General features: G+C 44.6%; 1 protein-coding gene across 3 annotated transcripts; it reads right to left on the reverse strand.

Moving 5' to 3' along the window:
- Window positions 1-1241: 1241 nt before the first annotated feature.
- Window positions 1242-23367, reverse strand: shc1 (SHC (Src homology 2 domain containing) transforming protein 1). Of its 3 annotated transcripts, XM_041942179.1 has the most exons (14): window positions 23160-23367; window positions 18139-18183; window positions 10761-10925; window positions 10438-10508; window positions 9903-9966; window positions 8761-8880; window positions 7549-7602; window positions 7087-7138; window positions 6274-6400; window positions 6015-6162; window positions 5393-5450; window positions 5083-5199; window positions 4273-4529; window positions 1242-4136 (listed from the first exon to the last, which is right to left on the reverse strand). In XM_041942179.1, the coding sequence occupies exons 2-14, from the start codon at window positions 18148-18150 to the stop codon at window positions 4008-4010; spliced, it is 1374 nt and encodes a 457-aa protein (XP_041798113.1). In that variant the 5' UTR covers window positions 18151-18183; window positions 23160-23367; the 3' UTR covers window positions 1242-4007. The 3 variants fall into 3 exon arrangements, with proteins under 3 accessions (XP_041798113.1, XP_041798114.1, XP_041798112.1); XM_041942180.1 differs by lacking the exon at window positions 18139-18183; XM_041942178.1 differs by lacking the exons at window positions 18139-18183; window positions 23160-23367 and having other exon boundaries at window positions 10761-11354.
- Window positions 23368-23548: the final 181 nt, after the last annotated feature.

The following is a 23548-nucleotide window of genomic DNA, read 5'->3' on the forward strand; positions in this document are numbered from 1 at the left end:
TGAACTCAGGAACCTCTGACCCAGTCTCACAATGAGCATTTGTAGCCTCTGCTGTGCAAATGTGTTTCCTGGGACGTAAGAAGAGCATCCTATAGAGTGTAGACACTGAAAAACAGACATGAAAATATTTGAACACAATTTTAGGATTTAGTAAATCAATTCGTCATTGAACTTTCTGCTTTCTGAAAAATGAGAACCTCACTTTAAACAGCAGACAACATAAATCACATTATAGAAATTAGAAAGATTTGATTTTGCTATGTGCTCAAGTGGTAGTTTGTTGTCATATGAGACAAGAATCATACTTGCCAATGCTTTGCCAGCACCGCTGATCAAACACTCCATTCCTGATGAAATAAAAGCTGGTTGAAATTACACTACAGGAGCCAACGGAGAAAAGGGGAAAATCAATGTTTGACCACTTGATCTACTCTCTCTCAGTCTGTCAGTCGAGGATCTCTTTGATGCACCAGCAGCAGAGGAGGAAATAGAGGCACTCCTTAACCGACTGGATGAAACTGTAGGCAAAGTTTCCACCCAGGAAGTTCTTGCCTCGTCCCAGACCCATGGCTATGTCCCGAAGGTGCTGTCCCAGAGAGGAGGAGGGCATGGCCTGGGGGAGAGGACGCTGGGGATGCATGGCTCCAGAGAGGAAAACAAGCAAAAGCAGCAAGGGGGTCAGTCGATGAGGAGAAATAGGAGGTGAGGTCTGACAAATAGGATCAGACTGGGCCCGTGCAAAAGCTGAGGTCTGCTTCGTATTCCCGGCACAGTTAGCTCCTCTACATATAACCTCCTATACAAACTGCAGGATCACTCCATTCACGTCCTGCTTTTTCTCGACTGTTCCCTGCTTTCAAACATCCGCTGATTGATTAAAGGCCTTGTTTACCTTTGCTGCGCACTGTTCCCCTCTGTTGTACAGACTCTCCCCCAGGCTCCAATAAGCCCTGAATCAGCCCCCTACTGTTATAGCCTCATCTGTTCACAAACGGGAGAGTTCCAGTAGCTCCAGTACAGCTCCCCCACTGCATCCCACTCTTTGTTCAGGACAGTATGTGACAGGCAATCACACATTCTAGCAGGGTGTGTGTGTGTGTGTGCTTTGTTGTTTCATTTTCCATCAGTTATTTTTGTTCTTTGATAGTAAAATGAAAAGGATCTTGACTGTTAAACAAGGCGATAAATACTCAGGCTGGATGCAAACTTATCATATCAAACACCGAACTCACAGAGAGATGAATGATATATGTATTTATATATGCAATCTATGTTTTCAGATACAGGTGTAAACCAACATGTTTCCCTAAAAACAACAACAACAACAACAACAAAAACAGTATTAAAACAAAAACATACAAAGTAAAAATCAATATCTGTGCACGCAATTTGAAAGTAACCTTTGGCTTTCAAAAATACAAATGAAAAAATACAACAGCATCATCAACACCATCACCACCACCAACAACAACAAACGAGTTTTGAAAGGACTTTCATGCAACAAAGGCATCTGTGATGAAACGGTGATAACACTAGTTCACTAATGATGCAGAGGGTCAGGTGGGTCTGTTTCAGCACACACACACACGCAACAGGCACACACAGCAGAACTTAAAGCTCTGGATTTCCTATCTCTGACCTACAAACACCTGAACAGGCAGTTGTGAGTGTGAGTTTCTGACTGACCCAAGCTGTCGCTCTGGTATGTGTGCGTGCATGTAAGATTACACATGAGCCCACTTCAGGGTCTGAGTACTAGTTGACGGTTAAGCTTTAGGTTGAAAGATCCCATCTCATATTTCTCTTTGACTAGTTGAACTGGCTGTAAGGAGAGCTATCTCGGTGCTGTGGTGTCTGGCTCTGTGTTTACTTATCAAATAAGTCATTAAATAAACAACAATGAAAACAATAATCCAATAGTAAGCTGACCAGTCAAAAATCAATGTTATTTACAGATGGTCAAGAAATACAGGCCCCCCAAATGGTGACATCAAGTATCTGTGACTATAAGCTGAATGCAAGAATGTGCATCAGAGGAGATTGCCATCACTGGATCTGTTTGTGTGTGTTTATTGGGAGTGTCGTTTTTGCAGAGTCTTTGTTTAACTGAGAGGCTTGTGTAAGATTCTCCTGTAGTCGACTACATTTGAATTAAGTACATAAGGTGACTGCATTGGAGTGACGTGACTGCATTGAAGAAACAAGGCACGATTAAAAAGACAAAAGAAAACCCAACATCATGAACTGAGGGAGGAGGAAGAGGAAAGGAGGGACGATTTCTCCCTCAAGATCCTCAAAACTTGGTGAAAACAGCACACTGAGGAGGAACATTTGGCTTAAACACGTCGTTAGCAATGCTCCAAAAACATTTATGTCCTTATGTTCATTTACGCCCAAACCACTTCACTTTTTTTAAAGGACATTATTCCCTCAAGTGATTTAAAAATAAAGCAACATCACAATACACAAAAATTACTTTACCAGTTACTACGACATACTTTGCATCATTTTTGCAGAGGGATGGTCATTGCTTAGACTGCTCATACATTTCTCACTGGCCACCATTTAAAGGGATTTCCTTTAACTGCTCTTCTTTTGCTTTCAGTCAGAATACTCTGTAAAGATGAAACCCATAGATTGTCAGTGCAAACACATACTAAGGAGTCAATAAAAAGCAGTAAGCCAAAAGTGATGTGGCCTATGCTTCTGAAAATGTACTAGTTATTGTGTTTGTGGATGACAATAACACACAATTTACAGTAAAGATCAAATTTTTGATGATGCATTCAGGCACAATCACATAGATTCCTTTCCCCTCTAAAATAGGCCCATTTTAATATGCATTTCCTCCAACCTAAATTTGCTCCCATTTCTGCAAGCACACAAGACGGATAAATGTTGATAATTGTCATGGCTTTCTCTGCTGTTAGCAACCAAGTTCATGTTCTTTGGTGCAGACCGTGTGTGGCATAAAGGTGTGTATATCAGTGTTTACAGAGGAGAAGGAGATACAGCTCTTTCGATCCTCCTGAACGCAGAATATCCAATAAGTCATGAGTCCCAGGATAACAGATGAAAACAAAAAATAAAAGATGGTCATTGGCATAGCAGTCCCCAGTTTTGCATACAGGCTTTCCTCATCAACAGGTATCACTCTGGGGGTCAAACTTAATTCAGAAGTCCTTGAAAGGGGAGTGGTTGGGGGTAGGTTGGCCCTCCTGATTAGATTGGAAGCAAACTCGTTTATGCATATTCATCAGGCAGAATTATTACAAAGTCACGTTTGCTGCTGAAGTGCTCCAGTGACGCTTTAAAAGGAAAAGTTCATGTTGGAGCCTGGTTCAGTCTTTTTAACAAGGAACCACTGCCATCCAGTTTGTGTTTTGCCCAATATGCACCAGCAACAGTCTGAGGAGGGAAATCATTTCCCTAAATTTCCTTAAAAGCACAGGAAATCTCATTCCATGTCCCATTTATGTTCCTTTCGTCACTTTTCAGTTCCACATTTTTTGTACATGATTCCGTGTATTAGTAAAGTGTTCTGGCTTTTTTTTTTTTTCAGACTCACATAATAGTATTTGTTTTTTTTCCTTAAAAAAAAAAAAGAAAAAAAGGAAATATTTTATGCCCCCTTCTGAAATTAGCAAAGGGCTCCTTCCTGGTTCACAGTAGGCTGTGGAGAAATTGCAGCAGTGCTTCTCCGTTGTGGAGGGATGCACCTGACAGTTGGTGGGGTCAAGGACTGCAGGTCACAGTTTGGCTTTCAGAAAGGAATATGCAGCAACAGCAGCGAGTGAGTGATTCTGCAGAGAAACTGATGACTTTTTTCTTTTTTTTTGGCTTTCATTGCTATGGCATGTGCATATGGATTTGTGTGTGTGTGTGTGTGTGTATTACGGGTAGTGTTGCTGTGTGTATTCTAGCATATGAAGGTGTGTTTGACTTGTGTTGAATTGCTGCAAGAGTGTATGTACATTTGGTGGAGCATTTCATTGGTGTGTGTAATGTCAGGCCCTGCGCTCTACTGGCTGTTGCAGACACACTTCGCTACCAGCTGATACGATGGGGAGTCTGTTGTCCATGTGGTAGCTGATCAGATGACTCACACTTTCAAACCGATGGTCTTTTGTACGAACCTAGAGGACAAAAAACAAAAAGGCAAAAAGCCAAGTTTAAACCAACACTACTTTAAAAATGGCCCTTGCTCATCCATGCTTCTCCCCTTAGTGTACGCTCTCGCCCCCATGATCTCCTCCTCCCACCCTGACTCACCACTCCTTCTGGGTCGACAAGTAGCAGGTGTTTGGGCTGACCCCCCTGCTGTCCTGTGAGGACGTACTGTCCAGGCGTAGTCCCAGACTCTCGCACCAGGAAGTCTCCATCGCGGGTCAGCAGCCTCTCTGCTTCCCTGCGACTTAAGCTACCATGGAACCAGGCCTCGCACTGCAACTGCTGCACCAGAGGGGGCGCTGCTATCACTGAGGTTGGGCCACTGTGCCCAGAGACCCCCAGGGCATCATCAAATGGTTCTTGAGAAATAAATACACGAACATTTATATCAATAAATGCCTATATAGGAAAAGAAACTGCTTTTGTCCTTTCCTATTGTTTCAATTCCTATTTAGAACAAAAACTATTATCTAAGTGAACCACATGGTTTCTGACAGTTGTGTGCCAATGCTGATAGTGGACTGTCGTTAATGTGAAAAGCTTTACGCAGTCAACCAATCATGTTACATAAAATGCCCCTGTAATGGACAAAGGCACTCTAATTCCCTTATCTTCCTTCAAGACTGCCTTCTGTGGGCAGCTCCTCTCTTCAATTAGCCTGTCATATGGAATGCACAGTGCACACTACTCTACTCATCTCTTTAGTCAATAATTAACCCATACTCTTTCCACATGGTAGAACAATTGCACATTTGAGTTAGCAGCAATTTTGGTCATTTTGATTACAACCTACACATTTTGCTATTTACAAGAAATCGGGTGGTTTTTTAGATAGCAGTCCATTTTAGCTTGATTTGTTGAGCTGGTTCGATATTCCAAACACAACACAGATAGACAGGGTGAGGTACTTACTCATGTCAAAAGCGTCTCTGTGAGCATTTCCATTGGCTGCAACTGGGGGGCGGGGTTTATCCACATTGACGTATGAAGGGTCATCAAACAGTTCCCGTGCCCCTTCTTTGGCTCCCACTAGCAAAAAAAAAACAGAGGAAAAAAAGAGGGGGAAAATTACATTCTTTACCTTGGTACATCTTCACTCTTGTCAAGTCAAGTCATCTTGACTATGACTTAATTCTAATTAGGACCTGTGTCTTTCCCTTTCCACTGATTTAAAGTAAATGACAGAAAGAGATGCAGTCAGATGCGTAGAGACAGAGCTCACCTGGTAGAGGAGGCAGCGGCTGCTTGTGAATGTCATTCTGACCAGGCTGTCCATAAGGCTGCAAACACAGAGGCATAAAACAAATAATGACTCACAGTCACATGTGGGCATACTCTGCGGTACAACCACGACTCCAAAAAAGCTGGGATGCTGTTTAAAACCTGAATAAAAACAGAATATAGTCCTTTGCAAACTGTGAACTGTGTTCACCCACATCAGTTTTACAAAGTGTTCACGAGTCCATGTAGTAACATCCTTTATACGATCCTGTGTTTCATAAAGTGGTGAACCTTGCTCCATCTCCCTGCTTGTGAACGACTGAGCCTTTCGAGGATGCCCCTTTCATACCCAATCATGATACTACTACCTGTTACCAATGATCAGGTGTTTTTGGAGCATTTCACAACTTTCCCAGTTTTTTGTTGCTCCTGTCCCAACTGACACATGCTGCTGCATCAAATACAGAATAAACAGACTTGGCAATTCTGATCCATATACTGTGTAGTTATGAGATTCCTTCCAAGTATATCATCTCTTAATTGCAGTATGAGTAGTGTTAGGATGTGTTGAAAGGCGTATGAGTATCTTGTTCTGCTGTTGTGTTTATGTACTCATTTCTCACCAGTGTGGCACCTGGGCGGGTCCTCATGTCAATCAGTCCACCAGGGGGAGGCTGTTTTCCAGGGAAATTATTATAGTAAGGGACATCAGGAGGTGGAGCAGCCTCATCATCTTCTTCCTCCCATGCAGAGCCGTCAAATGGAGCCATCCTAGGAAAAAAGAGTTGATGCAAAAGCAGATACAGAAACACATTATGGGTGACAAGATGCACACATAAGCTTATGTTTTGGATTCATTTGAATGACATTTTTCACATTTACCTGTCATGAGGTGTGACGAGTTTTGGAGGGTTTTTTAGGTACTGTTTAAAACGCAGTTCAAAGGCCTGGCCGATGGTGCTGATGACTTCCTGGGCTAAACCCTCTGAACACTCCAGAATATGACAAGCTGAAGGAGTGGAGGCACAAATGACTCATAAGAAAGCTGCAGCAACATGTACTTGGACGTGCACTCAGCTGGACAAACACATTGAGTACTCATTACATAGAGAACATGATGTAATCCCAAAGATTTTCTATAGAATTTTTTTTCAGTTACTCCTGAGCACAAAACCAAGAATAGCAGTTTTTCATCTGCTTGCAATCATTGCATGGAAAATGCAGGCCACATGTTCACACATTTAACACATAATCATGAATTAAGTAGATTCTGCCTAACAATTAAAAACAGTCCTGTTACTTGCTATGCCTATTTAGTGGTTAATGTACTGTTCCTGCTTTCACACAACACAGTGGATCTGTAATGTCTCTGCTCCAGTGGGCGGTGTGTCAAATTCAAAGGGGAACAAATAAATGAATAGTACCATCTCTTCTATTTAATAGGATTGATTTCTATTTTAATTAAACAGCTTGTTCACATTTATTTACAGTATCTGTTGAAAGTGTAATCTCAAAACCTGTTTCGCCATCCAATTAGAGGGAATGTTGACAGAACATTTGCAGTTATGTACCAAGGGATTGTGGTCAGAGTGCTACTCAAACCAAGGGCTTAAAAAAAGTTCAGCAGTAATATGGGTATTTTTAAAGCATCTATATTGTCAGACGCTGCCTGACTGAAGGTGTCATTTTGCTCACCTCTCTGGTTGACTGGGTCTTTGGCCACATATGCTACGTACTCAGCTGTATCCTGGGGGAGACAGGGTGAGACAGTCAGGGGAGGAGGGGAGGGAGAAACATGATAGAATGAAAAGGTGAAGGGCAGGTTTAGGATAGAAAGGTTGAAAAGAAGAAGAAGAAGAAGAAGGAGAAGAAAGAGATAAAGCGAAAGCTGCACTCTTTAAGTCATGACAAAAGTTAAAAACATACATTGAACTGAAAGAGAAATGACAGGAAGTGATGAGATCAAGCTTGGAGGAGGAGGACCGCAAACCAGCGAGGCAGTAATGGAGTGAGTGGTATTCATAGGAATAGACAATGACAGAAGACAGGAAGGAAGGATACGCAGGCTGAAGAACGATGGAAAAAGGCCAGAGTGAGATTTGAGCTCAGAAAAAGAGAGAGAGAGAGAGAGAGAGAGAGAGAGTGTGGGTGACTCACTGGGTCTCCTCCAGAAGCGAAGGAGATGGACTGCATGTGATGATTGGCGATTATCTGTGGAGAAAAAGAAAGAAAGGAAGAGATGGAGAGGATAGAGAGAGAGACAGAAGGAGACCACATGGGTGACATGAAGTATGTGGGGAGTGAGATGAAAGCACGTGGATGGAGAGACAAATGTGGAATCATTACTGAGAAAAGTGCTTTTTCCTCCATTGAGCACCATCAACTGCAGCAGAGATTAAAAACTAAGTAAGGACAATGGATGGAACACCTTTTTAACAGTCTGCAACAACCGCTCATGACGGATCAATAACAACACCAACACTTGCTAATGCCCTGTGCACAATGTGTGGTCCATATCTGAGGCTTTATTTCTGCATGGATATATGTGCACAGCATGCTTCTTTGTGCTATGTGTTGAGGTGCACGCACTTTTCTCAGTATACCAACTCCCCAAAGACATAAACATCTTCCAGCAGCTGTTAACTCATTAGAGGTCTAGGAGGAGGATCACATCCTGCCCCATGGCGTTGCAGGAATGAAGATGATGGTTAAAAGGTATTTATGCAGCATCCAGGATAAAAGAGGCAAACAAAGAGGAGAAGCTTTAAATTTATCTGGAAATCCCTTGAATGCCCCAGAAGTTCATGACACACAGTGCTCTGATGACCATATCACAAAAATAGTACCTTGAGTAGGTTGTGGTTTATAAAGATACCTGCTGGAAGTCCAAATCCATTTTAAAGATATACATTTTACATCATTTAAGCCCAGCCCTTCCATCTTTTAAAATATATTTTTAAAATATATTCTCTGAAAGGATCTTGAAACTAACTCTAGGGCCAATAATTCAGGTTAGTATATATAATGATGATGAACATTAGAAATGCAGTTTACACAGTGACACAAGGTTTGAAGGACAAATAATATTTACAATAAAATAAAAATGGCAGTTTTATAAGAATTGCCATTCTGAAGTTGATCTTAAAATAGTAAGTCTGTATAATCCTTAAAACCACATTAAATTCCCTCAAGCGGAGACATCCTCCAGTTTACTCTGCTTCAATAAAACTGCACAGGCTAAGTGCACTCTAGATACCCAGCATACCTTCGGCTATAACTGAACTCTGACAATCACCATCAGATACATCTCTGACTCAGTTTTTGAGAAAGGTACACACATCTTGGTGAGTAAGCTGGATTCAGTCTAACCTGTTTGCAGTCAGAGGCCAGCAGGTTGAGGCTGCTGGTTGAAATGGTGAGGCTGATTGTCATGCCAGCAAACTGTAGGTTACTCTTCCCCAGGATGGAGGTCAAACAGCGAGAGGAAGGCTGTGAAGGAGAGGAATGTGTTCCAGGAGTGATAAACAAACAGGGTGTGCAAACAGAAAACAACTGGCCTTTTTTTTTTATTATTTCAACAAGGCATGATAGCCCATTGAGTGCTCCCTGGCTGTGCGTGAGCATGTGGGTGTATGTGTGGAAATGCCTGTGTGTGTGGGAGTGAAAGAACAGCTGCGATTGTGAAAGTGATCCTGTCTCCAGGGCCAACTGTGACCAATGGGGAGTAGACAGGACAGTTTGCATACTGTAGGCTGGGCCAAGAGCGTTGCCCAGACCACGCCAGCACTACTGTGCCAGCCCATTTATCCCAATCCTCCGCCTATTCTCATGGCTCTCATCCATATCTGGTCCAGAATATTTGGCGCACGCTGTGAGAAAAACAGCATCAAGACAGGATGCACATGCTCAGCCACAGTAACCTCAGTCCAGCCAAATCAGAGGGACTAGACGACTTTAATCTATTCTGGTTTGCATCCTATAACTGTCTGTTTTGTCTGGTGTGCTGCACTACCAGACATTCCTTAGTCAAAACCTGCTAGGACAACAGGCTACTGGATTTAGCCACCTGTTTTACGAACTGTTTGGGTGGATGTTTTTAGTTTTTACAGGAATACTGTGCACAGACACACACAGTCTTTAAACAGCAGACTGGTGGCTGTGTCTGCTTAGCTGTAGTGCCTCTTTGGCCTGACTCTGGCTCCACACAAGCTACTACTCCACCTCTGCAGCCTCCCTTGTGACGGTAGGAAGGGAAAACAGCGACCAGAAAGTGATTGGTAATTACCTGCGAGTAAGCCGCTAACCACAAAAGTGTACAATCAGCCTAAATCCAGATCTATTTGTGTGTGTGTGTAAGGGAGAGTGTGTGACTGAACAGCCAACTGACCACAGAGTGGACAATCAAGCTAAATCTAGCTCTTATCCAGAAAACCCTTCCCACTGCCGCCCACTTAAGCCGTATAAATAAATAATGCCCTGTAAGGGTGTGTGCTAGTGTCCGTGGTGTGTACCTTTCTCCTGCGTTGGGCTCCTTTGGCTCCGGGCACTGCCTCGCACACCACAGAGATAGCCTCCCTGAAACATTAACGACATGCAAGTGTTGCAATAACATGTCATTAACCCTCACACCTTCCCAGACTCACGATTACGTGGATTAAATGAGATCTGGCAGCGGGCGATTGCATTTATCGTCCCTGGCAACTGTGCCCGTCTTTGCCACGGAGACAAACATACGGAAACCAGAAGGAAACCACCAGGATTCCAGAACATTCTAATTTAGGGGCTGGGAGAGCTGCAGGCGTGTATACACTCACGCACACACATGAACATAAAGGCAGAAAGAAACACGCAAGAAAGCATGAGAAAGCGGAAGGGGGACAGAGAGCGAGCAAGCAAGCAGACAAAGACATATATAAGAGGTGAGCGGTGTGTGTGAGCGCCGACGTTTCTCCAAGTCTAACCACACTGTCACCGTCTCGCCCCCACATGCACACACAAAACGAGATGAGAGAAAGCCAGCAGCTCACGAACAGCGTGTCATCTCACCTGGTGACCTGAGTTCTGGTGTTGAAGTCCAGCGCTCGCATTGACTGTAGCACCTCCACACAACCCATGTACTGCCCAGGAAACAGGAAGGCAAAACATTAGCATCAGACATTTCCTACATCACAGTCCCGCTGGACAGATGGAGCACAGCAGAGGAAGAAAAGAAGTGCCCCTTCCTCGTTTCTGTGTCAGTTTCTAAAAATGTGAAAGAGGTGTGTATGTATGCAAAGAAACTGACTGGAAAGAGATATTTTATACATAATGTATGGATGTATGTAGATATAACTCAGTGAGGGGTTATTGAGAGTGTGCCGGTCACTTACCCGTACAGTGTAGGAAACACCGGTGGTGCTGACCACACTGTCGGAGTGCAGCCAGCCACGGGTGGGCTTGTTGACAAAGGAGCCATGGCGCGTCCACTCATCTCCTCCCAGCTGCCCTCCTTCCACCCGTGCCCTCCTGGACGCCCCTCCCAGCCGGTTCATGTCCTGCAGAGGAGGTCGGGGAGGGGGAGAAGGAGCGGTTAGTGGGGGGAGTGGGTGATGAAGCGGAGGGGAGGAGCTAGAGCTGCTCCTGTCGTCCCCAGAGGACTCAACAGGCGCCTGCGGCTGCTGCGGCCTGCTCGAGGCCTTGAGTCCTGGGAGAAGAGTGGCAGAGACACCCAGACGAAGGGATCCCATCCTGGGGAAGAACGAGCAGAGGGTGGTGGGGCTGTTCTCAGCTGGGCGGGGAGAAGAGGGGGGCAAGATGGGAGTGAGAGACGAGGAGGAGAGAGAGGAGGGCAAACCAGGGGAGGGAGTGAGCGGGGTGGCAGGACTGGAAGGAGGGAACGAAGATGGATTGGAGTTTGTTTCATCAGTTGAGCTCAGCGATTCACTCCGAAAGTGGGTGTACTTGGTTTTTGGGACAAGCTCCATAATGAATCTGCAGTGTCAGTTTTTATATCCGTGCAAGTCCACACAGGCTCTGGTGAGTCAATCAAAGTCTCTTTGTCTCAGCATTCAAAGTTTCTCTCGAAAAGGACACACAGCCATCTGTCTGTCTCCCTCAGTGTAAGAGCTGCGTCCATCTGACTGGTTGTCTGTCCTCCACTCATTACCAGGCAGCCAAAACCAAACAGCTTCAAAAAAGGCTTCACCCACAATGAAAGCAGAATGAGAAAAGGTGCAGAGGAAAAGTGGGGTGTCCCAATTAATGGTCGAGTGCAGATGAAAAAAGTTTGTTTTTAGTGCACCACTGCAGATCATGTTGTCATCAGATCACTTTTAAATCTGCATCACTGTTCGCTGTGTTCCCAGGGACTGATGATGACGTGGTCTTAGCTCTCCACAAAGTGTTCATCTTGGTGTTTTTGCCATAATGTAAAACAATATCTGTGAGTATCTTGTCCCAGTTTAATAGCCTCTCAGTGAGGGCCAGTCACCCAGCTGTCGCCAGCACCATGGAGAATCAACACAAGTGATTGTCTCTCAACGCCCCCTCGCGCGCGTGTCTTACTGCACTGAGGGATGCGCACTTGTACGTGATGTGTTTACATGCGTGTGAGGCAGTATAAACCTTCCCTGCCCACGACGCTTCTTAGATTATCTGTGTATGGGTGTGTTGGCGTGCGCACATGCGTGCACGTGTGAAGCAACTCCCCTCGGCAGCTCTATTCTGCTTGACACAGGCCCATAAAAATCCTATTAGCAGCCAACGAGGGGATCGCAAGGGGGCCGCGTGCACTAAAACAGCAGCAAGACACACACACACACAATACACAGCTCCAATTAGTTGATAGTACAATGAGCACCTGCAGAGCTCAATGAAGCCCAGGACTGCTAAAGAAGAGAGAGGAGGCTTACTGATGTATGGCTAATATCCAACGCAGCAAGCTTTCTTTAACGCCTATTTTTCAAGTGCATCGTATCTCAAATCTTTCATCAGATTGCCCTTTTACTCCCTCTCCCTCTTCCTCCAAATGGTTTCATGTCCTGTCTGAATAGCCCTCGCTCTCTCCCGCCCTGCGTCTCCTTCTTCTTCTTCTCTCCTCTTCCAGATTACTTCTGGCACAGCCTCGTTCCCTTTCTCTGCACTCTTTCCTCCCCTCTCTCTGTCTCCTCTCTTCTCCTGGAAGCCCTCTCGCTTCCTCCACACGATGTACTCTGCCAACCTCTGTCTCTCCAACGCCTCCGCCCTCTCCCGCGCCACCACTTCCTCTCTCCTCTTCCAGATGATCTCTCGCTCCCCCTCACCCCCTCCCTCGTCTGCTCGCCCGTTCTCCAGGCTGTCCTGTTTAACAGTCCCTCTGTCTAATATGTTAATGGTGATCCCTGTCTTTCTGCCTCTCTAACTGTAAGACTGGGGATGGCTAGAGGTTAGGCATGATCACCTATTTAGACACCAGTAGAAAACAGAAAGAAAAAAGTTAGTATTTAAGACTGGGCCGGCAGAGTTGGGCCCGTTCCTGACTGAAGTTCCTGATATGGCTAAAACAAGTGAGGCTGCCTTGGTTCAAGTGTGTTCCATAAAACTGGCCACCTCGGTTAGGATGGGTTTTTTACTGGAGCACCATTAGATAGTGGTAGGTTGATTCTGAGATGTTGTCTCTGTCTGGTACAGTGATACACACTGCAGTAGCACGGTGGTGATGTAACACCGGAGAATGTAGGTCATTGGCTGATGACGACTACCGGTGGGCTTGCTGTGATGGTAATGAGACCTGATTGGTCCAGTTTGAACTCCCAACTCAGGGTTCCCTGAACGGTGCTGGAGGCTCATCAGAGTTGAAAGTGAACTTGTTCACCCAGCTGGAAACGCTCAGTCAAAACCGATTGATCTCTCCATGCACCTCTCTTCTTACCCTGCAACTTTATTACTGCCTTGTTCAAGTAACAAGCCCAGATTGTAGTCAGTTACCTGAGAGAAGAGCGTTGACACAGCCCCATATGATATGAACAAGCCAAGTGTTATGTTGTGGAACCGCTTCTGTCTTATCTAAGGCAGGGCTTATCAAGCAGCAGGCTAGCTCTCAGTTCTACTACAAACCACCGTGCACACGGCACATAACACCTCATATTCTGCATAGACCAACCTTGAAGGCAAACAACAGTCTGTTTACGTTAACAGTCTCTTGCAGAGTCCCAAAGTCCCACAAACAAAACAGTCTGCAGCAGTTTGACCTCAGTAGGAGGCAAGGCTGCACCTATAGTCCTGCAGCAAACCTGCTGGCCTACTCCCCAGTGCTATTGAGGCACTAGTCATATTTACAATCTGTTGACCTTTACTCCGTCAAAGGAGAGCAAGGTTTACACACACCTCGCCTAGAACACTTACACAACGTTGTAAATTTGGCATCAACGTTTCAGTGATGCCAAGCGAAGAGGTTGATTTTTCCACACGCTAACATTTCAGAACTTAACTATGTCTGAAGTAAAGTGGGCCAGCTTGTAGTGGGTGCTGGATACATGGCAGAAGAACAGTCGCCTACACCAGTCTAGCACCACAGAGGGATTGTCTAGCAATTCTAGCTAGTCATCCATCTGGTCTTGTCCAAAAAGCACCATGGAGGATCCAGTCACGCTCACGCACTGCCAGACAGTCTGTGATAATCTCCAGAAAGCTGTAAAGAAGTATGGCCTTGAAAAGTCACAAAAGACACCCAGTATCTGGATAATCAAAGAGCATGCAGAACGAACAAAACAGTCTCTCACACCCCTAATTAAACCAAAAATTAGTCTTGAGAGGGAAATACAAACACTTACAAATAGCAAAAGAGCCAACATAAATGGACACGTTAACACTAGAGAGGAAAATCCAGGTGTGTTCTCATACGCAGGGATGCTGAAATGCTCTATGAGCAGAGTTAACCCTCACGCTGCCCGAGGATGTTTTAGTGCACAGAACACAGTGTAGGTCAGGTGACTGCAGAGGAGATGACCCTCTACATGAGGAGAAATCCTGAGTCACCTACTCACAAGCAGTAACAGGAACAGACTGTCACAAACATAGCATGCCTAATGATCGATGATTAGTGGCCTCTAGCCCAAGCAGCTGCACAGAGTGGTATGTACAAGTGAGGCCAGTACGATAATCTCATTTATCCAGTCATTCCTGATAATGGCACATCAGCTTGACTGATGCAGATGGTAGTTGCTGCTGATAAAGGTGAGATCGGGACAAACGGGGCTGAGCTGAGGCGTACAAGACGACACACGGGATGGGGAGGGGGAGACAGGTGACCTGAAACAACCCTGATTCTCGGAGACCGCTGAGCTCCGCATAGACAAAGACTGTCTAGTAAAGAAAAAAACTCCCTGTCTAGGAGTGAAAGTCTAAAAACTGCACACAACCACGGACTAATTAAGTCTACTGCTTCTTATCTACTAAATATATACAATTACCTAATGGAACAGCACCAATTTTAAAAGATAAGACAAGAAAAAAGAACTTTACATCTTGTTCTGTCTGGAGCTGCCGCCCGTTGCTATGGCAACAGACATTAAAAGAGATGCCTGCAGAGGATATATACTGAGAAGTCCCGACAGCCGCAGAAATCTTCAGACAAAGAGATAACTGCTTTGTTAAATCACATGCCAGCAATTAGTTGCTGCATCAAAGGCTCCACATTAGAGTTTCTTTTCTTCCAACAGGAGGAAAAACAGCAGACTCCTAGAAAGATCAATAGGTTTCAGGAAATGATCAAAGTTTGACCGGCATCGTGCCAGCCATAAAACCCAATCAATGTTGACATCCCATGTCGGCTGCATGTACTGACTCCAACTGGGGCATGCAACACTGTATGTCTGATTTCAAAAGAGCAACAATCACTTTCCTAATAACAGTATAAACAACAACAACACCACTAACCATTCACCTCTAAGAAAAAACACTGATGTTTAGAAAACTTGCATAAAAACAACCTGAATATTCTGTGCAGCAATTAATAAAGATAATGACTGTATAACATCCTGCAGAGTGGATCTTATACTCAGAGGGAATAGAAAATCAGAAGTCACAAAGAGAGTCTATATTCACAAAAAACAAAAAAAGTAATTCAAATTGTTCTGTATAAAGTAAGTCAAATCAATGTCTCTAAGAGTTCTTTATTTTTGTTAATGAATGGCAAAGCGTAAATAGTAGTTCCTTTTTTGGTTTAAAAAGCAAACAGTTTATAATCCAGGGCGATTCGTCTAAAGCTGGGCTCACATGAGAACCACATTAATGTTTAAACTGCCACAGACTGTCCGGTCACCCGTCCTCTCCTTCCCCTTTTCTGGCTCTCTCTCGTCCGTCCACTCCCTGAAAAAAAAAACGTGCTTCTCCTCTGATCCGCTCTTCCGCTCGATTAATTCACAAAGTCACCGCCGGCAGCTCCTCTCCATTTATCCTCTCCTCCGTTTGGCTGCCTCCTCCTCTCTTTCCTCCTCTGTCTCTCTCTCTCTCTCTTCAGCAGATGGTGAAAAGCCAGTGCTGCCAGGATGGACAATGGCACTCCTTCATTGTGCTCCTCTTCTCCCCTCACGTCTGTCTCTCATTCCCACTTTCCTTCCACCTCTGTCTGTTGTAGGGACGATCACGCTGTCTGTCCTCCCCTCCTCCCAGTCTGGGTGGGTGATGCTGCCTCCCATTTTCTCTTTTATCGTCTCTCTCTCTCTCTCACACACACACACACACACACGCGGCTGCTGCCTGTGCCCTCCCCACCTCCCATCCTACCTCCTTCCTGTTTCCTCCCCTTCCCCCCACCTCCTCTCTGCAGCCTCAGTCATTTAGCAGTGTACATGTGTATGCACAGCAAGATGCTGCACTCCTGCACATTAATGCACACACTCCAAGGGGAGACGGAGATGTGGAAGAGGGGAGGAAGGGGAGAAAGCGAGAGAGAATGTGTGCGTTTGCTTGTATATGCATGTGTGGTGGGGAAAGGTTGTCCATGTTGGTTATTCAAAGCTCCTCCCTTATTCATGTTTGGTAACCTGAGAAACGGAGTGAAAGGGGGGAGAAAAAGAGACCGGCAGGATGGAGACAGAAAGAGGAAGAGGTTTCACCCTCCCTCTATGGACTGTACAGACAGTGACATGAGGCCACTCTATATAACCTTGATGAAAGTGGACAAATTCACAAAGAAAGAAGCAGACTGTCATTCACATCATACATATTCCCTGTGTTACTACACGACTAGAGCTCTCTAGGGGGAGAGGACAGGTCATTACCAGGCAAGCACAATAACAACAGAGTGATTCTGTGAAGGCAGACAGAAAGCAGAGATCCCACAGATTGGACCTGACATTCAAGCGTATCTGATGAGAAGGCAGTGTTGCGGAAAGCAGAGGAAACCACCCATAGAGTGACAAAGGAACCCAGCAGAGTGGATACGCAAGGAGTCCTCAAATGACACCCCAACATACAGCCCCTGCAGTACTACGTTTGTCCACTGCACTGTCATCATGTTGTCGGAGAAGTGCACTTAGGGACAAGAAGGATCAAAATCAGGGAACTGCAGAGAACTAGAGTGTCATTCTATCACTGCACACCACACGGTGATATGACTGGAAGTGATTGGTGTGACAGTGATTGGTGAAGACAGCCCCCTCCACCCGTAGCCTACACCATTGCCTGTAACCAGCGAAACACATGACACACTGTGGCTTAGGGTTGACAGAAAGATAATACTGTTTTCATTCATTTTTCAAGCTATCCTGAATTTACACTGAAAATGCTAACTCAGTTCACAACTTATTTGGTACAAGGCTGATAAAACAGTCCTGCAAATAATTCCACCTTCATGAAGGATTTCAGTTTGCCTCCAAATTGACAATAACCTTTCAACAAAAACGAAAAATCACCACCTAGGCAGGACTGCATTAGTTTTAGCTAGGTGTACCTAATAAACTGGCAACTGAGTGTCATTAACAGTATCTGACTCAAACTGCAATGAACGTACATGCACAGGGCTGCACAATTATTCGTGCATGACTACACGCGGAGTCTTTAGTTTCCAGTTTCACAAGAAGAGATGAGTTCTAACTTTGTAAGATCTGTGCCGAGAAAAACGTCTAAATCACATAAGATGCCAAATGTGTCGTAAAAATAGTTTGTTTTTTCAAATCACTGGTGGGGGTGCAACAATATAATGTATCATGCTGTACTGTTTCTCATAAGACTGTTCTTTGTTCAAACTCTGTTGAATAATGCTCCTGTTTTCTGGTGCCGCTGAGAAACCAATCGAAATGGGTCAGACAAAGCTCAAAGTCCCAAACATCACAATTCAATAAAGTTGAATTTGAATAAATTGAAAAAAGAAAATGACGGCACATCTCAAGAAGGCCTTATTTCATGACATGTTAAAAAATGAGCCAATTATGAATTATGACACCCCTGAACAACAGCCATGTTCACAATATCTAGAAAAATAATTTAGAGCATTTTTACCGTAATCATGCAGCCCTAAATTTACAACAATTTATTCACTACAAGACAAGTGTTTAACCCTCCTGAAGATAAGTGGGCCAAGCGATTACTTCCCAGAGGGTTTACTTAAGTTAATCTATCCTTTAAACCTCTCATCAGTCTCTAAATACTATAACAACAGATCGTATTAGTCGTGAGAGGTTTGACCTTTCTGTGTGCCATTACACTGTGGTGAGAAGAAGCAACCCCTTTGCCACTGTGTCACGGTGTGTTTTTCGATTACCTGGCTGTATCATTTGAATGTCTTACCATATATTCCATTGGCCAGCACAGGCTGCCTGTGGCTCTGTAACCCTAAAAACACCAAAGCGCACATCAGCACACTGACTGTACACACACACACACACAAAAACACAAACTCAAGGAGCCAATCACAGCGCGCTCCGATGCCGCCCTTGCAGCTACTTGACTCCCAGCATGCTTTGCTCGCAGGATCAACTGTGGAGAGGGTCATGGGACCTCCTTCATATAAACAACCCAGTTGATTAAGCACACAGAGACAAAGCATTGACATAAGACAGAGATCGAGCGAGAGTGAGGGAAAGAAAGAACAAGAGTGATAGGAGAAAGGCAATAATCCAGTGTGCATGTTGAAACACACTGTGTGGAATGAAAGGAATTAACTGAAAGGACAACATGTGTAGGATGTTTGTGTCTCAGCTTGCCCGACACGAGTTAGTGAGTGTGCGTTTTGTTTCGATGCATGAAGCAAGCTGGAACAACTGTGTGTGCAAGCTGCAGCTAGTCAGCATTTATTACATGAAACAGTCAGACACGGCCCGAGCAAGGCTCTGGATCTAATGCACACGCTGCAGGGCCACATCTGCTGTCTACTCTTATACTGTGTGTGTGTGTGTGTGTGTGTGTGTGTGTGTGTAATCTCATTTGACCTGCCTCACTCCTCACCCTCTAACGTACACTACGCAAAAAAATGAGCCTAGATGAGTGAACGGGCCTAGTCACTGACCTTTTCCTGACTTGACGGACTATCGCCAGCCTGAGATGCTGTCTAGCATCAGTTCACATTAAGGAGACAATAGAGACAATGATGAAGACGATGAGCAGAGCAGGAACGGTGGAAGGGTGCGCAAATGACAAGGGAAAACTTCTCTGACTGGAAAGGACGTGCGAACACACACATATGTACGTACGGCACAACGTCTATCAAATTTTGAGAGCGAACATTCGATTAGTCAGGCATTCAGCAGGAGGCCTTTCTGCTGGTTTCATAGCTCACCACACACACAGCAAACATGTGAGCTTGCTATTTTGGGTTGAACTACCCCCCCTCCACCACCCCCTCTAACCACACTCCCACATCTCTATCTCCTTCCATCATTCCCTTCCTGCTGCCACTGTCTGGCTCTCTCCACTTACAACTTCCCCCTTGCTATAACTGTTTATGTGTCATAGACAGTGTTATTTCTTCACTCAAGTCCCCTGCAAAACTTTAATATTAAGTGGCATCTTAAAAGTATTTGCATACAACCCTAATTTCAAAAAAGGTGGGATGCTGTGTAAAACATAAATAAAACAGAATGTTTTGCTAATTATTTTTGATACTGTCTCAATGTAAAAACAGTGAAAAGATAATATGTTTCATGTTTGACCTCATCAACTTCATTGATTTTTGTAAATATCTGCTTATTCTGAATTTGATGCTGTAACACATTTCAAACAAGTTGGGACAGGAGCAACTAAAGTCTGGGAAAGTTGTGGAACGCTCCAAAAACACCTGTTTGGATCATTCCACAGGTAAACAGGTTGATTGGCAACAGGTGATAGTATCATTGGGTATGAAAGGAGCATCCTGGAAAGGCTCAGTGGTTCACAAGCGTGGATGGAGCAAGGTTCAGCACACATGATTGGATAAAGGATGCCACTACATGGACTCAGGAACAGTTTGTATAACTGTCGTGAGTGAATACAATTCATTTGCAACTGATTGCCTTCTGTTTTATTTAGGTTTTACCCAGTTTTCCAAGCTCTTTGGAATCAGGGTTGTAGCATCGAGTATTGGAATGCTTTGTTAGGTTTGTTTGCATATTCTCTGATCAGATATCTCTTGATCAAAGACATTACAAATTTTATACTATTTTCTTTGAGCAAAGCTCCTCTTTCTGCACGGCTGCTTGTGTACTGCTCAAAGAAAACTGAATGGAACCTATACAACACTGATGCTAAATGTTATTAAAATGTAGAAATATTTCTAAATTCTGGTCTGCGAACAAAATCAAACTCATTCAATTCAGTAGATTCAGTAGTTTTTCTATTGTACCCATCATCACGCCAAAACACGTCATACACCTGCCGCTCCCCGGCACCAAATCTGGGTCACGTTTTGCGTCAGCTAGATGAGCAAACAAAACCTTCTCATTTCATGATCACATTAGCTATAATCAGTATGCTGGGAAACATTTCAGGTGACGGTTGCAGGTGCACGGTACTGCACCGTCATACACACGTGAACTTTTCATGCACTGGCCAGGCAAAATCTCACTGACACACTCTTTTCTAGTGGGTCGGCAGATCTATTACAGGCTTTGCTGTGAGACTGGGCTCATCCACAACTTTTAGGTTGTGTAATCTAATTAAAGTGCATTTTTAGTGTTATTTTTACTTTTATTTTAGCAAAACAAGTTTCCAAGCCGTTTTTTTTCAGCTGCTCAAAAAACAGAGCTGGTTTTGATCCCTCCGTTTTTTTTTCTTGTTTTATGTCCTATTTTATCTATATGAATAAAATTAAATGCTAAAATCTTAAAAGTGTTATGTCTCTCAGTATGTGCTGAGCAGTAAAATGTGTCAATGTCACAAGTGTGATTTTTTCATCTCTAAACTCAGTATAGGGAACGATCTAGAGCATAAACAATGATAACGCCTCTGCCAGGGACACATCAGGAAATTTGGCCTGCTCTGGACTTGATATTGACCTAACCCTAAAGTGAACTTTATTGGCAGAGGAACAACTTCAATCTCACACTAACACATTACCCAGACCAAAGAAGGGTGGGGGAGCCCTGATCTGCAAAAACAGAGGTGACTTCTACAAATGCAATCTCAGCTTCCTGCTTGAAAAGAGATCTGCCATGATAAAGACTTAAGAGACATTTAACAACTCAAAGCACATGACCCAGCAGATTCCTACTGATACAGAGTACATGTCAAAGCCAAAATAACGATCAGAGGCTGCGAACACAGAATCCAAAAATACCAAATAACTCTGACTTCTCATTTTGAGCATCACACAGGATGGGATTTTGATCAAACTGCGGTCCACATGGTCATGCTGCAGTCAACTGAGCGGCGCAGGAGGAAACGCAGCTGAGGGTCGGCCCCATTGTGTAGAGGTAGAGACGGACAACCGCATGCTACGACCTCGAAAACAAACTCCCACAGTTTGTTTCCAGAACACTCACATGCACACACTCACACACCAAACACAAAGGCAAAGACAAACGTACCCCCACACGGGCAGACAGATGCAGCACACACATCAGACAAAGACATCAGACAAACACATCCTCACATGGACGGACACCCCCACACATTATGTCCTGTCAACAGTCTTGACGTGATTAAAGCAGCTTAGTACCTCACCACTGTGCTTTATCAATAGTCAAGTTTGAAGTATCATAAGGCTAATTCAAGGCTAATATCAGTGCTAACATTCACCGCTTAAAAAAAATCAAAGCTCTTTTCTGCAAAGATTGTGTGTGTGTGTGTGTGTGTGCGTGCATGTCTGTGGGTGCGTGCGTGCATGTCTGTGGGTGAGTGTATGGCTCCATGCACAAGCTCACACACCTGTCACCTGTCAAAGTGAAGCTGTAACAGTCACAAGTGTCACGCTGTGCCGTCACTCAGGACTAAAGCTTTCACTGGTGACTGATACGGTTTGAGCAGAATTGGACAGATCCAATTTTAATCAAGTGGATTTTGGATTGTGCCAACGCTGTGATGGAGCGGCCGAGATGCTCCGCTTTGACTGACAGACTGTGCATCTCCCGTTTGTGTTGTTTTTGTGCTGGCGTATGTGTGTGTAGGTGTGTGCGCGCTTGTTTGTCTGGCTCCTGACATGTGTCCGAATCTACCACGTTTTTTTTTCTTGGATCAACTGTTGATTGGACCCTCTCTTCCCCACCATTTCATCAGCGGAGATAACTTCCACCATATAATATCATGTCAGGGGCTGCTGGTCAGAGCGGTGTGGCTGACCCTGATAAGAGCACTGAGCCCACTTGCTCTCGGCTGCCTCAATCATCCCACATATACCCTTGAGCCCGCTCCCATAAGCATCTGTCTGTCTTCACTCGTTTGTGGTGAACTTTAACTCTGTCACAGTGACCCAGTTTCAACGCATCTGAGGCGAGTTTTGATGATCGGTCTCCATGGATATGCTCCAAGAAGTTTACTGTGTGATTGTGCACAGCACAAACCTACAGACTGAGGACATTTTGGATGGTTCTCACAACTTTAAAGGACTGTTTGAAGGATCAGATTGGTTTGAACCTTTTGTCTATAAAACATCAGAATAGTGGAACAATCATTATGTCTCAAAGGTGATGTATTCAGATGACTCGTTTCACCTGTTTACTGTCATATAAAACAAAAACAAGCAGAAGAGGATGGAAGCTGCAAGTGTTTGTCATATTTGCACAAAAAAATGTGTCAAACTGGTAACTGGTTAACAAAACAGTTGTTCATTAATTTTCTATGGACTCATCGATGAATCGCCGGATCATTACAGCTCTGACTCAATTTGAGATTATCGCTGGGTCTAACAGACACCCAAGAGGCATTTTAATGACCTATTCTCTATTCACTTACTGGGACAGGCAGAAGCTTGGGGCCACTCAGTTGACTTCTCATCATTGCCTATTTTAAACTAAATACAGCCCTTTAAGAGTGGCTGTTACGCCACCATGTTGCTCAACCGGTGGCTGCTGAGACTTCAGACTCAAGGAACAAATGGTGAGAAGTCGTCTGACAGCGGGAGGACATACACAAGTCAAACATTTAGCTAATGTGTGCACAGCCCAGTCCGATCATGAGCTACATTTTTACAGTAGCCCGACAGGCTTCACGACACGGTGTTGTCTTAATATAACACAACGCTACAAAGGCCGAACAGGGCTTCCCTCCCTGTGGGTACCGCACAGTACAGTAGCTGAACTATTTCCTCAAACTTGTGAAAAGTATAACTGACGCACAACACGCACACAAACCAAAACCATGCCCCAGAAAAGTGTGGTCAACTTTAACGAGCAACTTACCAGCTCTCTTCCTCCCTTTTCCTCGAACTGCCCCCCCTGTCCACCAAGTTGCTGCACCGCAAACTTTAGCCTGATTTCATCAAACAGGGCGAGAGGTCGATGGTTTTGTCCGCCGGGCGACTCACAGTTTTGCTTAACTTCATAAAAGATGAGTCGAAAGTTCTTCTTTCCTCTCCCCTTCCTTTCCTTCCCTTCCTCCTCCCCTTGCCTCCCCTCCTCGGCCACGACAGAAGCTACTTCCGCGAACAAATGGCAACGTCATCTGGTCCGCGGATGCTGTGTGTGCACTCGCGCGCGCGTGTGTGTGAGTGTGTGTGTGTGTGTGTGCGCGCGCGCGCGGGTTTGGCCCCGTTTTGCACCTGGCCCATTCAGTGCAGATTGCGCAAAAG

The sequence above is a fragment of the Chelmon rostratus genome, chromosome 8 (genome assembly GCF_017976325.1).
Source record: "Chelmon rostratus isolate fCheRos1 chromosome 8, fCheRos1.pri, whole genome shotgun sequence".
Classification (NCBI taxonomy): Eukaryota; Metazoa; Chordata; class Actinopteri; order Chaetodontiformes; family Chaetodontidae; genus Chelmon; species Chelmon rostratus.

Bases quoted from the DNA above. Each gene is read 5' to 3' on its own strand.
- shc1 (XM_041942178.1), bottom strand. From the start codon at position 11,354: ATGGAGCTTGTCCCAAAAACCAAGTACACCCACTTTCGGAGTGAATCG. The intron at 7,603-8,760 runs GTTAGACTGAAT...TTTTCTCCACAG, and splicing joins TGGCCTCTGACTGCAAACAG to ATAATCGCCAATCATCACAT. The intron at 4,137-4,272 runs GTGAGTCAGGGT...TTTGTCCTCTAG, and splicing joins TTGTCGACCCAGAAGGAGTG to GTTCGTACAAAAGACCATCG.